This window comes from Apus apus, chromosome 1 (assembly GCF_020740795.1).
Source record: "Apus apus isolate bApuApu2 chromosome 1, bApuApu2.pri.cur, whole genome shotgun sequence".
NCBI lineage: Eukaryota > Metazoa > Chordata > Aves > Apodiformes > Apodidae > Apus > Apus apus.
Genome location: NC_067282.1, coordinates 200,495,387 through 200,508,071, shown reverse-complemented (window position 1 = coordinate 200,508,071; position 12,685 = coordinate 200,495,387). Strand labels below are relative to the sequence as shown.

At 40.2% G+C, this 12,685-nt stretch overlaps 1 protein-coding gene across 1 annotated transcript in view; it reads left to right on the top strand.

The window, feature by feature from the left end:
• Positions 1 to 1,886: 1,886 nt before the first annotated feature.
• CELF2 (CUGBP Elav-like family member 2) overlaps positions 1,887 to 12,685 on the top strand; it is a 377,540-nt gene continuing 366,741 nt past the window's right edge. The window contains exon 1 of the mRNA XM_051635638.1: positions 1,887 to 2,117. Coding sequence (XP_051491598.1) covers positions 2,065 to 2,117 — 53 coding nt within the window. The 5' untranslated portion in view covers positions 1,887 to 2,064. The remainder of the gene's footprint in view (positions 2,118 to 12,685) is intronic.

Genomic DNA, 12,685 nt, shown 5'->3' with positions numbered 1-12,685 from the left:
ATTTTCTGTGGAAAGCACGTAACCCGTCTCCTGGAGGTAAATAAATATATGGCCCCAAAGTATCCAGAGGTGGATACAACCCTTGTCTATGAAGAAGTGCTCAGAGATATGTGTGTATCAGGTGAGAAGTACCCTGTGTCACACTGGCTAGGAGGAAGGTGGAGCATCTGTAACTACCTCCACCCTCTGTAACTACCGCTCACCCTCTGAGCATCTGTAAGCCACCCTCCACCCTCCTCCCCCAGATCTTCACTTCTAGTCTCAGCAGCAGCAATCTCTGATGTGACTCAATGTACCTTTCTTCTAAATGAGGGGCCAATCATGCACTGGCCTTTGGACAAAGGAGACATTTTGTATCTAGATAGTTTAAAGCTGATTGTTTAGATCTGACTGCTATCTCCTGGCTTCTGTTTGGCAGGCAAAATGGTCACAAAATCTTTTGGAGCACGGGAAAGCCTCAGTGTCACCTTCTGGCAAGGCAGACTGTGCTGCTTTTGTACCACAGGGACACCAGAGAGGGCAAGTTCAGGCTGCCCAAAACCAGGAAGGGAGCCCTGAGAACAATTCAGACACAGCTCTAGTTTTATCTCCCCAAAGGAAGAGGTGGTGGAAGATTTAAAGCAGACTCTAAAGATTAGTATGCCTTATTATACCCTTTATTATGTTTCCACAAGTGTGTGATGTCACACACTACCAGATCTCTATGTGACCATCATATCACTGCTTATTTTTAACATATGAGGGCTGATCTTAACTTTTTATTATTATTATTTATTTATTTTACTTTAAGAACTGGAGGTGGAGAGAAACTATAAGCATATCTCTGTGGTATAAAATAGCAAAGCGGATATCTGCCATTTGAGGTAGTTTTGCCTTTTCCCTCCACAGAATTTTAATTTGGGATTTTCCAGAATTCCCAAAGAATGGATGAAGCTCAAGGAGAGGGTACAGTCATTCACAGGATGAATGGAAAACATTTAAATTCGGGGGAAAAAAGCAACTTAAAAGAGAAATATTTAAATGCAGAGAAATCAATGTCAAAAAGTGCTACAGAAACACAAAAGAAGCCCATCATCTAGATTTTCCTACCTAAACACACACTAAACAGCAGTTGCACAACTCTTCAGATCACCATAGTTACCTGGAGGATGCTTTAAGATTTATTTTTAAGTAGCAACAAAAAGAAAAAACGGATTTAAGGAAATTATATAGACACCTTTTCCCCTTTCAAACACCCAAGGGTTACATCTGTCTTTGCATTATTGGGCTTTTTATTATTCTACCCTAATAGCAGTCTCGCTATAAATCAGACTGCATTCAGCTTCAGCTTGCAAGTCTATCAAGTCCAATAGTTGTTTGTTTGTTGTTGTTGTTGTTAGTTTTTTTAAGTAAAGGGGGGAGAAAGCTGATTCTGTATTCAAAAGGTTGTAAACTGTTGTTAATGTGCGTATCTGCCTAGATGGGGTTGAGGGGCAAGGGGAGGAGGGAAGGGTGGTAGGCGAGTTTCATTAGAAAGTCCCTCCTTTAAAAGTACCAAACTCCAGCCTGCAAGGAAGAGGGAAAGGGAGACCTCCAACAACCGTCAGAAAAGAATGTAAGAGCAAACCTCAGAGGCAGAAGAAAATACCCAAAAGGAGAAGACTGCAGCTTGCAGTAATCTGTAAATGATTGCTGGCAAAGACTGGAGGCTTCAAGCCTGAGCTGTGTTTGTTCCAAAAGAAAGCCAAGAAGGACGGTGTTAATAAAGAGAGATTTAACTGAGGGCTGTGCTTGGAATAAAGTGGGCTACAAAAAGGTCAAATTTGATCAGTTGGAGCAGATTACAAGGGCTTTAAAAGGTAGTGGTGAAGAAATGAAACTGGGTCTGTGAAGCAATATAGCACAAGATTGATTTTGGGGGTGGAGAGAAGCTGGGACAAGTGCTTATCAGCTTGAGAAGGAGGAAGAGCTGTGCTGGGTTTGTTGTCATTCCCACACTGAGTAGAGTACTTGCTGCTTTTGTGGTTAGGCTTCCCTGCCGTGGTTTTTTTTAAATATATATATTTTATTGTTATTACAACTACAATGGTGTCTATAATCTCTGACTTGGATCCTCTGAAAAGCTGGAAAGTTTTAAGGTAGGCCTATGTTTTCTTCTGTTTGGTGCAGGCATTTTTGGTTTAGCCCTAAATTAACTGGAGCTTGAGTTATAATCGAAATGTGAGCCCTGGGCTTAAGTAAGAGAGGAGTTTTTGGTAATTAGAGCCCTTTTAAGATACAGCAAACCTTTAAGCAGATGTTTAGAGAGACCCGAGGGAGATTTTTTTGAATATACTTCTCTGTGTTACAGTGCAGTGAGGGCATTTTTTTTTCCTTTCTTCCTTTTTTTTTTTTGTTTTTTAGCGAAAGATTGCTCCGTAAATTCAAGTTAATAGTAAGGGCTCTCACACCAGTTGAAACTGCAGGATTAACCCTCTGTTTTCCTCCCTGTGCTCTGCAGGGGAACGGGGCGGGAAACTTGAGAGGAGCAAAAAAACCAGGGTGAAAGTTGATCAAGAAGGGGAAAATAGTCGGGGGGGGGGGGGGCGGGAAGGAAGGGAGACAAATGTGCTTGTTTCGTTTTGTTGTTGAAAATTCCACAGTGTGTTGTCCCTCTGAGGCATGTGTTTGGTACTTAGAAGTTGCTGCTGATTTTAACTTTCAGCACTGCTGTCTTTTATTTCGAGTAAAGTGGTAATTCAAACTGCGAAAAAGAAAGATAAGGGGGGTTGAAAAAATCTCACGGTTAATGCTTGCTGCCGCTATTGCAGTGCTAAATACCCATGTTTAATGCTGCCTGAAGTGCCTGGGTTTGCCTGTTGAGAATCCAGACACGTAAAAAGTTTGCAGATGGTTTGCAGAAACTTTACTAAAACATTGGAACCATCTGGGAATGTAGATGGTGAAATTATATGATTAGTCAAATAGAAAGTTTCTTTCCCTCAGCTCTTAAGCAAAACATGAAGTTGCATCTAATACGGTTCTTTTGTTGTGGGTTGGTTGGTTTGTTTGTTTGTTTGAGGGAGTAAATTACAGGGATTTTGAGGGAGTGAGTGAATGGTGGTGGTGTTATAATATTTTAAAGTATACTTGATTTTCTTGCTACAATGTTTTAAGGAACTTAATGTGTCAGGAGCTGAAAGAGGAAAAACAGCCCTTGGAAAGTTGCACCGTAAAGCCTATTTACATGACTAGGTTGTTTCTCTTCATATTGGCTGAGCGTTGAACTTTCTTTTTGGACAAGTTTGAATTTCTCTGGCTATCTTTTGAGTCTGTGTGTAGGGATGTGGACTAAGATCCTTTATTCTTGTTTGTGGTATGAAACTTCTCAGAGCAGTCTTACTGCAAATTTATTTTATTTAATAGTTAAAAAAATAATTTAGGACTATCAGCACAGAGTGATGAGCTTCTATTTGACTTCCAAAACTTCAGGGTGGATGTGCTGTCTCCATAGTGTTGCTCGGGATGGTGGGGTGTAAGGCTGTGACTGGCATCTGGGGTGGGTGGTCAGGCTACATAGACCAGAGCTGGGGTGACTTCTGCGAGTCACCACCAATGAATGCCAGTAAAGTGCTTTTGCTGAGCTCCATATGTGTTGTCTTACAGCATGTGTGCTCCAGAAAAGCTTTCCTAGGCATTGCTTTAAAAGTTTATCTAGCTCCTTGAGACTACTTCTGATTCCTCTGCCAGGCAAGTCAGGTGATGAGTGGGTTTTGCCGAGTTCAGGGATGACACAGAGGACTTGAAAGTCTAGAAGGTTGAAGGAGAATAGACCATTGCCCCTTCGAAGAATCCTGTTTTCTTAGAAAAATTATTGTACGTGATTGGAGAAGAAATATCTCCCTGGCACTTTTTCCCTACAGCATGACTGGAGTTTCCCAACTTTGTGTGTGCATCTGGAGGTTACAGCTGCATGGACACAGAGTAGGTCAAAGATGTGATTAAGTAAATTTTACTGGGAATTTCTTTGTGGAGTTACTGTGTAGGATTACAGCAGCAACCCTGCACAGACGTGACATTGTGCAGAACAGCTGCAGGATGCAGAGGGTGAAGAGGTGGGAGAAAGCAGCATGAAATGTAAGTGAAATGATCACTGATAATAAAAAGAAAAAAAAAAAAGCTACAAGTCAACATGCAGCTCATATGGCTTATGACTTACTAAATCAAAATGCCACTTTTACCTTTTCTTAGACATTTTAGTTCTTCTTCTGCAGGCCAATTTCCAGCCTGTTTGATGCTTCTGAGCTTATAGTATTTAGTGTGTCTCCTCCATGTATCAAGGGAGCCTGTAGCTAATATTTATAATAAATAGAGGAGTGTTTCTCTGTGTTTCTCTTAGGTAGCACAAAGCAATTTTTTAAGGCCCAAATGAAATGCAGTGGCAAATACTGTGATCAGCGCAAGAGCAGTGTCCTATGGTGGTAAATTCTCAATTTTGTTTTCATTGTGCACCCCCTGTAATTTATTCCGTGACTTGCTCACAGTTTGAGACCTCCTTAGCTGGGGAATGACTGAAGGATGCAGATCTCCTGGAAGGAGGGGAAATAATTGCATTGGGGCTTATTAATTCTAAGGGGCTGAGTGCAGCCTTGGTGCTGGTTGCACCCTCTCAGCTGAGCACACATCTTCTGCCCTCTGAATAACAATAGTAATAAAGGAAAAGGTAAAATGTAACAACAGACAAGGCTGTAGCTGGTGGTGGAACTTAATGGGTGGGAGAGGTGGGGCTAGAGAGTGACAGGGCATTTTGCTGGACTTCGCCCAGCAGAGCTGGGAGAGGTAGCAGAGGTACTAACATGAATAAAAGGCAATATAGTATATATAATATTATATCAGTCCTCCCTCTTTCATTGTGTCTGTCTGGGGCAGGACAGTGAGTGACAATATTCAGCACTCACTGGCTTCATGTTACAGCAAGGGAGGAGGATCTCAGGGACTCTAAACACAGTTTAATGTGTTTACTTCAGAAAATATCTTCTTTCACTGGATTTCTTGATACTGATCTGAATATTAAAGTTATTGGAAAGTAAATCTGTGTGAGCTCCTGGATTTATTTTTTTTTTCCTCCTCCTGTTGTCTCTTTTCAGATAAGCTCCCAACAAAACATCTATGCTTTTGACATTAACACACTACTGCCTGATCTTCCCTTACAGATGCCTTCTCATTTTTCATAGTGAGACTGGAATAAGTTCCATGTCTGTTGTACTCCCTGGAGCCAGGAGAGATTGGCAAGACTTTTGGCCTGTACAAAATCCTTCAGAGCCTTACCAGCAAATGGTGTGTGCTCACCCAGCCTTCTACCAACATAGAAATCCCATTTACCTGTCTCCAGAATTAAATGGAAATTGGGATCTAGCCCCCCTAGTGTAAGAGAGACCGAGATCAGCTGTTGTGACTCCAGAGATATCTCTAATCCCTCTTCAAAACTTTGCCTGTGCTTCTGGGACATGGTTTTGTTCCTCATACGTGACAGGGACAGCTTTGGTTGCTGTTTCTGATGCGAGTGCCATGTGATCTGGGCCCCTATAGCAGCAAAAGCAGAGTAGGAGCCTGGCAAGGAGAGGCACAAAAATGAGGAAAGAAAAAAAAAAAAAAAAAGAAATATATCCCTCAAGGCCACATCTCCTCTGCTGCTTTTCTCCCTTAATTTGGCTCCAAGGAGGCTAAATGCAACACTATAAATCACAGGAGTTACCTATACATGGAAGACCTTGTACCCCTTTGCATTCCTATCTGAAGAAGTATGTGACCTTTCTATGGCTTATTGCTGGGGGGGGAAGAAGAAGAAAGAAGTTGGTTTTAACTTAACTTTGCAACCTCAAGGTGAAATCCAAGCAAAGATTAGGAGTTTTCACTCAGATGAGCAGTCAATTTACAGTCTGTGAAGCAGCGAATCCATACAGCTCTGCATACAGATGACCTGAATGTCATGAGTCCTGTTGAACTGACCCATGCAACTTGGCTGCTGGAGTTGGGAACATCTTGTTTGGAATATGTCATGCGTAAGGAGGATGTACCAATTTAAACGTTCTCTCTAAAATGCCTTTCCCCACCACATGCCATCCAAACAGCCTGTAAATGGTTTGGCTTTTCAGAAAAAAAAAAAAAAAGTGTTTTTCATGTTTTGCAGGTCAGTCCAAGAGGAGCAATTTCATCCTTTTTAGTGTAATGAGCTATTTTGGGTAAATAGTCCTATCCCCACACCCTGCTCCTGTGATTGCCTGTGAATTAAGATGGGTTAAATAGCTTCAAGGTGTTCAAACTGGGCAGGGGGGGTGGAAAGTGTACACAACAGCTCAAATTCAGTTGTTGGCACAGAACAATAAGCTGAGACAATCACAGTGATACAAGTCTTGTTCCTATTTTGGCTTTTGCCTTTCTTCCTTAGCAAAGCTGCAAATAAGGCATCCTGTATTATAGTCACTATCTGAACAAACCAGTTAACTGCATGGACCCCCAGCATAAAACTGTTCAGAAAAGGGGTTAAAAAAATTATTACACAGAGAACTTGTGGATGCCCCATCCCTGGAAGTGTTCAAGGCCAGGTTGGATGGGGTTTTGAACAACCTGGTCTAGTGTTGGGTGTGCCTCCCAGGCAGGGAGGTTGGAACTGGGTGATCATTAAAGTCCCCTCCAATACAAACCATTTTCTGATTCTATGTGCTTTAGTCTGAGAACCTGAACAATATTGTCTCCACCCATTATTCAAAAAACAAAAGAAAATAAGCCCTTAAAGTTTGGCCCGGACACATAATGCTGGACTCCACTGCCACCAGGAAATGCAGATAATGGAATTTCACATGTCAGTGGAGAATACAAATTCCCTCATAATTGCCACAATATGCTTGATTTTAAAAAAAGAAATGCTTGAAAAGAGGGTGTATCTCGTAATAACTAAAAACACATTTGAGAAATGGTTTCCCTGTTAGCTGAAAATTCAGATCATGTCAGAGATAGCACTGAAAGGGATGTTAGTGAGGAGGCCACTTAAGTCCAAAGTCATGACACAGGTGAGAATCACCAGGGCTTGATTGTTGTCACTAAGCTCCAATATGTAAAATATAAGCAGCAAAACATAATCTGGATTCTCTCCTTTCAGTTTGAATGTGTAACTTCACAGTCACTCAAGTGATGAAAAATCAGGGCCAGCTATGTTGAAGATGAGCTTTTAATTGCTTTTTCATCTTTTGTATCTGTGCTTCCTCTGCACTTGGTAGAGGACAATACTGGCAGTTTTTCTTGGTTTGGCTTTTTTTTTTCTCTCTTAAAAAGACAGGATATATATTGTGATTGAAAAAGTAAAGGTAACAGAAAACAGCGGATTAGGATGTAACACACTCCAGCATCCATTGTTGATGGCTGAGAAAGTCATCTAGTCCTTCTCTAAGCCTGTGCAGATTTATTCCTGCATCTTTTTTTCCCCTTGATTAAAATTCAATATCACTCTTTTCAATAAGAGGTTATTCTCCACTGTTTTACTAAAAACAATCCACTTTTCATATCAAGCCTGAATACAAGCTTATTACATCTTGTTCATTTGGACATGAGTTGTTTAATCTTCCAGGTGCTTTATAGGGGATTTAACCATCCAATTCATATGAACGCTCTCTCACAAAGAGGTTTACTTACTATTGCTGCTATTTTCCTTTGCCTAATTGTTTAAATTGCCCTAACCCCTAAAACATAATGTAGAATTATGGCACCAGCAACACAGATACTTAGCAAGAGTCTATGATGCTAAGTGTGTAGTAACACCCTCCCAGCCATCTATGAATTGCAATTCAGGGAATTTCTGTGCCAGCAGTGATACCTTTTTCTTGATTAATGCTTGCTCTGTGAATTTATCTGAGCGCTTTGCAGTTTTGACTCTAAGCCCACAATGTCTTACAGCAAAGAAATTCTGTGGTTTGACAAAGCATTTTCCTGTTCAGGTCTTCAGATGAGTTCAGGTTCCTTTCTTTGGAGGGAAGAAGGAGATTGTGTTGTTTTTTCATCCGTTATACCTAAAAATTTCATTCTTGACTGGTGATTAGTGACATGAATGCACATGGTGCAGGATTCAGGTAAAAACAGGATCATCCTTTCCTACATGTGTTATTTAAAACTGACTTTGGCCTGCTCTTTCATCATCTTAATCTCTTAAATCAATGAGATTCCTAATGTACTTGTGCATATCTCTGCAGCTGTTTCATAACCAACCCACTGCAAATGCTAAGCTTTGTCTAGTTCTGCTCTCAGTAGAACTGAAATAAGGAGGAAATTGCCTGTAGAAAGGAAAGGTAAAGGGGCAGTGACAGCATTACCTTGTGCCTTCAGAGATAAGGTTATAATTTCAAGCTTTTTCCAGGCTTTCTGTGTCAGTTTGGATGAGTTATTTAATCTCTGTGTGCCTCAGTTCCCACCTGCAAAATGGAGTTGGTAATACCTGTCTTATCTACTTTGGCTGTAAACTTTTCTTGGCTATAGATGTGTACAGCTCCTAGGATAGAGCCCCCAGCAGCAAGGACTCAGCCCGGGGCTTTTCACCACCTGCCCTCATGCAAATAATTTACCTAAACGTACGTAATTCGAATTTAACTCTTTTAAGAACAATTCTTAAAACAAAACTAAGCTCCTTTACTAGAACCCTTTCTGCAATATTTCTGCCTTTGCAAGGCAGCTCCACAGACGTCGTTCAGACTTGTCGCCTGCACCAGCTTTTTTTCCAAGGCGTTGTTAAGGCTGAAGCTGCTTGAAGCCTGGGAGCTGGAGCTGAGCACTCACTGAGCTTTGCCTAATGGCAAATTATGGGGTTTATGGCTTTAGGTGTCTTGCCTTTCCCCTTTGTTATGGTGCTGTTTCTTGTTTGGTTTTTTGTTAGTTTGTTTTAATTTTTATTGTGTTCCTTTTTGTTTTGGTTTTCTTCTTTGTTTTGGTGTTGGTTTTTTTCCTTGTTTTGTTTTGGTTTTGCTTTTCTTTTTTGTTTGTTTTTTTAAATTTTATTTTTTCTTACTATTTTGCGGGGGGGTGTTTTCCTTTTGTTGTTTTGTTTTCCTTTTGTTGTTTTGTTTTCCTTTTGTTGTTTTGTTTTCCTTTTGTTGTTTTGTTTTCCTTTTGTTGTTTTGTTTTCCTTTTGTTGTTTTGTTTTCCTTTTGTTGTTTTGTTTTCCTTTTGTTGTTTTGTTTTCCTTTTGTTGTTTTGTTTTCCTTTTGTTGTTTTGTTTTCCTTGTGTCGTGTTTGGTTTTTTGGTTTTGGTTTTTTTCTTGTGTGTGATGCTTCTTTTCAGTAACCCTTTATACAAATTGCTAAACTCTGTTACTGTTCTGCTTTCTTAACCCTCTCCCCCACCCCCAGACACAATCTCCTCTTTGGTATTTAGTTCCTTTCCTGCATAGCTGCTCTTTCCATGTCTCACAGCTGCACATGTGAATAGTTCTTTTCATAGACTGGTTTCTTGCTCTCCTTTCATTTATCTAATCCCCACCCCAGTTCACATGCAACTTTACTCACCTGTGTTTCACCACCTGTATTCAGAGATACCTGTGCTATGTGGGATGTCCCCAGCCATTGGTACTGTACCCCTTTGTCTCCATGGAGGGATGTCCTTATTGCTGTGAAACTCTTCCCCTTTTTATTATTCAAGCAGTCATTACTCCAGCATTGTCTATATAACAGGCTTGATTTTGCTCAGCAGAGGTTCTTGAAGAATCTCCTATACCTCTGATAATCTCAAACTGCTTCATCAAGTATGGAGAGCAAAGGAAAGTGAAACCAGCGAGATTACCAGTCTCGCTTGCTGGGCCTTTACATCAAGATTCAGAGGATTTTCTTTTGCTTGACCTGAGCAGGAGCTGTATTTCTTACCTGTAAGGAAAACATTCTAACTGTTCCCTCCAGATGTTGTCTGGTGGGTATTGCTGTGTCCCAAGGAACCTGCTCCGACTTCAGCTCAGAACCTGATCTAACACTCCTGAAAAATACTGTGGCACTATAAAAATTCAGAGCATAACCTAAATGTTACCATCCAACTTTTTTTTTTGTATGTGGTTGCTGAACATGTTCCTACTGATTATACTCTAATTTTCCTTTAAAACAAAACCAATAGAGCCAGAACTTAGTTGGAGTTGGAAATCTTGTTGAGTTTTGAGTGGTTTGATTAAATATACTCCATCCAAGAATTTGTAAGATAATGTGGACAGCTTCACAGTAAAATGGTGGAGAGGATACTTTTTTCTTTAGTTTTAAAACTCTTAAGTTTTAAATAGGGTTCTTAGTTTCCAGGTCCCAAAGAAGACAGTGATGTGTTATAGAAAGGACTTCAAGTGAGTCTTTGAAGCTGTGGACATTCCAGTTCTGAAAAATAAGTGAATTTAATTATCTTTATTCATGAAGAACAGGTTAGAAATTTATAAAACAAATTAAAATGTATAAATTCTCATCTTGGCAGGGTGCTGGGCCACTGCATCTACACCGAGTTCTGACCTAGAAAGGTGTGATCAGATTATCCTTGAGGTCCCTTCCAACCTGGCATTCTATGATTCTGTAATAAATTCACAAATGGGTCATGCCAGCACTACTCTTCCCATTAAGTTCATCCTGGTCAAGGAGGCACTGGAGCATTTCAAGTTGAGATTACCTTATTCTGCAAACAGTAACTAAATTCACCTTTGAGAATTTATAGGATGAATTTACTTCTCAGTCTCTTAGCTTGTAATTAATCTTTGTTTTAAGCAACTAAGGGTTTACATTAATCAGAGGTTTCTAGTCCCTGGGAAGTTTGCATGGCTTTCCATGCAAATTTCTTCAAGTAGTAGATCCAGGATCCATGTTATATATTTGGGCCTTAATTTTTACGTCCCTTGTCAGTAGAACTGTTGAGCATGTTTGCTGACTTGTCACTTCAGCTGGACAACCCTTCTGCATTGGTGTTGTCTTCTGGAGAAATTTAAGTCCCACCAGGAGTTGGCAGTGCTGAGACTGGTGGGTGTCCCTGAAGTTCTTGGACTCCCTCAGTCTTGGAAAAACTGACTTTGCCAAGGGTTGCAAAATGTTGTTGACTGGGACCAAATTTTGGCTGGACATGCCAAAATAAAGGATTTATGTAGCCTGGGAGAACTTAGAGGCTTGGAAGGGGGAGTTAAAGTATGAAAGGTCTCAAACAGGGTGATGGGGAGAAAAGTATTTAAACACTGATGTAAACTTTCATTGACTCTAACAGGAATTAATTGGCAGGGTCTTTTATGTGACTTTTGAGGTTAGATTTCCAGCTGACACAAACTAATGAAGCTCCATTGAGCAAGATCTAGTGACTTAGAGTAACTGAGAGTTAGGCCCCATGTGTTTTGCAGAAGACTTGACATCTTTCTTTTTATATACAAGGTTCTGGATCTAATAGGAGAAAAAATGTCTTGGTCAGAGCACTTGCTGTATGAATTACTTCCAGCCTGTTGATGCCTTCTAGCCTCTGTCTGAAGTCTGGACTCCGAAAAGCTCTTGGGAATACAGCTACATAAAGTTTTAATTTTCTAGTTATTTTTCCCTGTATTTAAAAGAAACAGATGACTTAGTTCTTTGCTCCTTAGTCAGCATTCAAGTAGACTAATAAATTTAGCATAATCTATTAAACCTAAACCTGTGATATCCTACACTGCAGACAAGCTGTGTAAACCAACTATATATGTTGCGTACCAACTTTAAGTCATTTGAAGGCAGTGATACGAAAAACCAAACTTGCATTATTGGAGTAACCCTTTTTTTTCTTCTTTTGATACCCATTTGATCTGAAAGTTGCCTGATTTTTGCAGATTTTTTTTTTTTTTTAATTCTTGCAAAAGCAGTTTATATTTCAAACCCAGAACAGCATGCTTGCCACATACAGCTCTGAAACTGCTCTTAGACCAAGTTCAGTACTCCCTGCTGTTTGCCAAGAGTCGCAGCTATATCTGCAGGCAGTAAGTTGCTCTGTTTGCCATAAGATTCATTAAAATTCATGGTTAATGAGAGATTGTCATGCACGCAGGTCTTAAAAGTGCAACTGCAGAGTCTTCTTACATGACGCCTCAAAAGCTGCCTCAATGGCTATTTTGTGTGGACTTTGAGGTCCTCTTATATCTTTACTCTCTTCCTTCTCATAAGAAGAATTCAAAAGAAGTCTCAGTTCTCCACCTTCCCGTCCCAGAGAAAAAAAAACAAGGTGCTCTCTAATTAAGAGATCCCCTAATTTAAAAGTACCATCTCTAGCAATATTTTCTGTAGTAAACTACAATCTGAATTCTGTTGATATGAGTCTCAGATGCCATTATTAAACTTTACATCCTTTCTTCTCTGTCTTATCTGTGGATACTGTACAGCCATGCACAGCAGAGTGTTCAGTGACAAAAACAGGTAATCATTCTTACAGTGACAAAACAGCACAAAGAACTTGATCCCCTGCAAAGAAAATTCATGTTGTTCACGTTGGTGTGGTTGAGTACAGGCCACAGGAAGGATGAGCATGGATGAAGCTGCAGGTCCAATTCCAGCAGGGGTAACTTTATCCTATCTACATGCAGATAAGAAGTTACCTTTGCCAGAGTTATTTTTGCTGCAGTTATAGATGTTTACTGGGCAGGCATCATAGCAGAAAAATCCTAGGATAAGACTTCAGTTAATTTTCAGAAAAAACAACGTAGTCGCTGTCTCAGAAAAA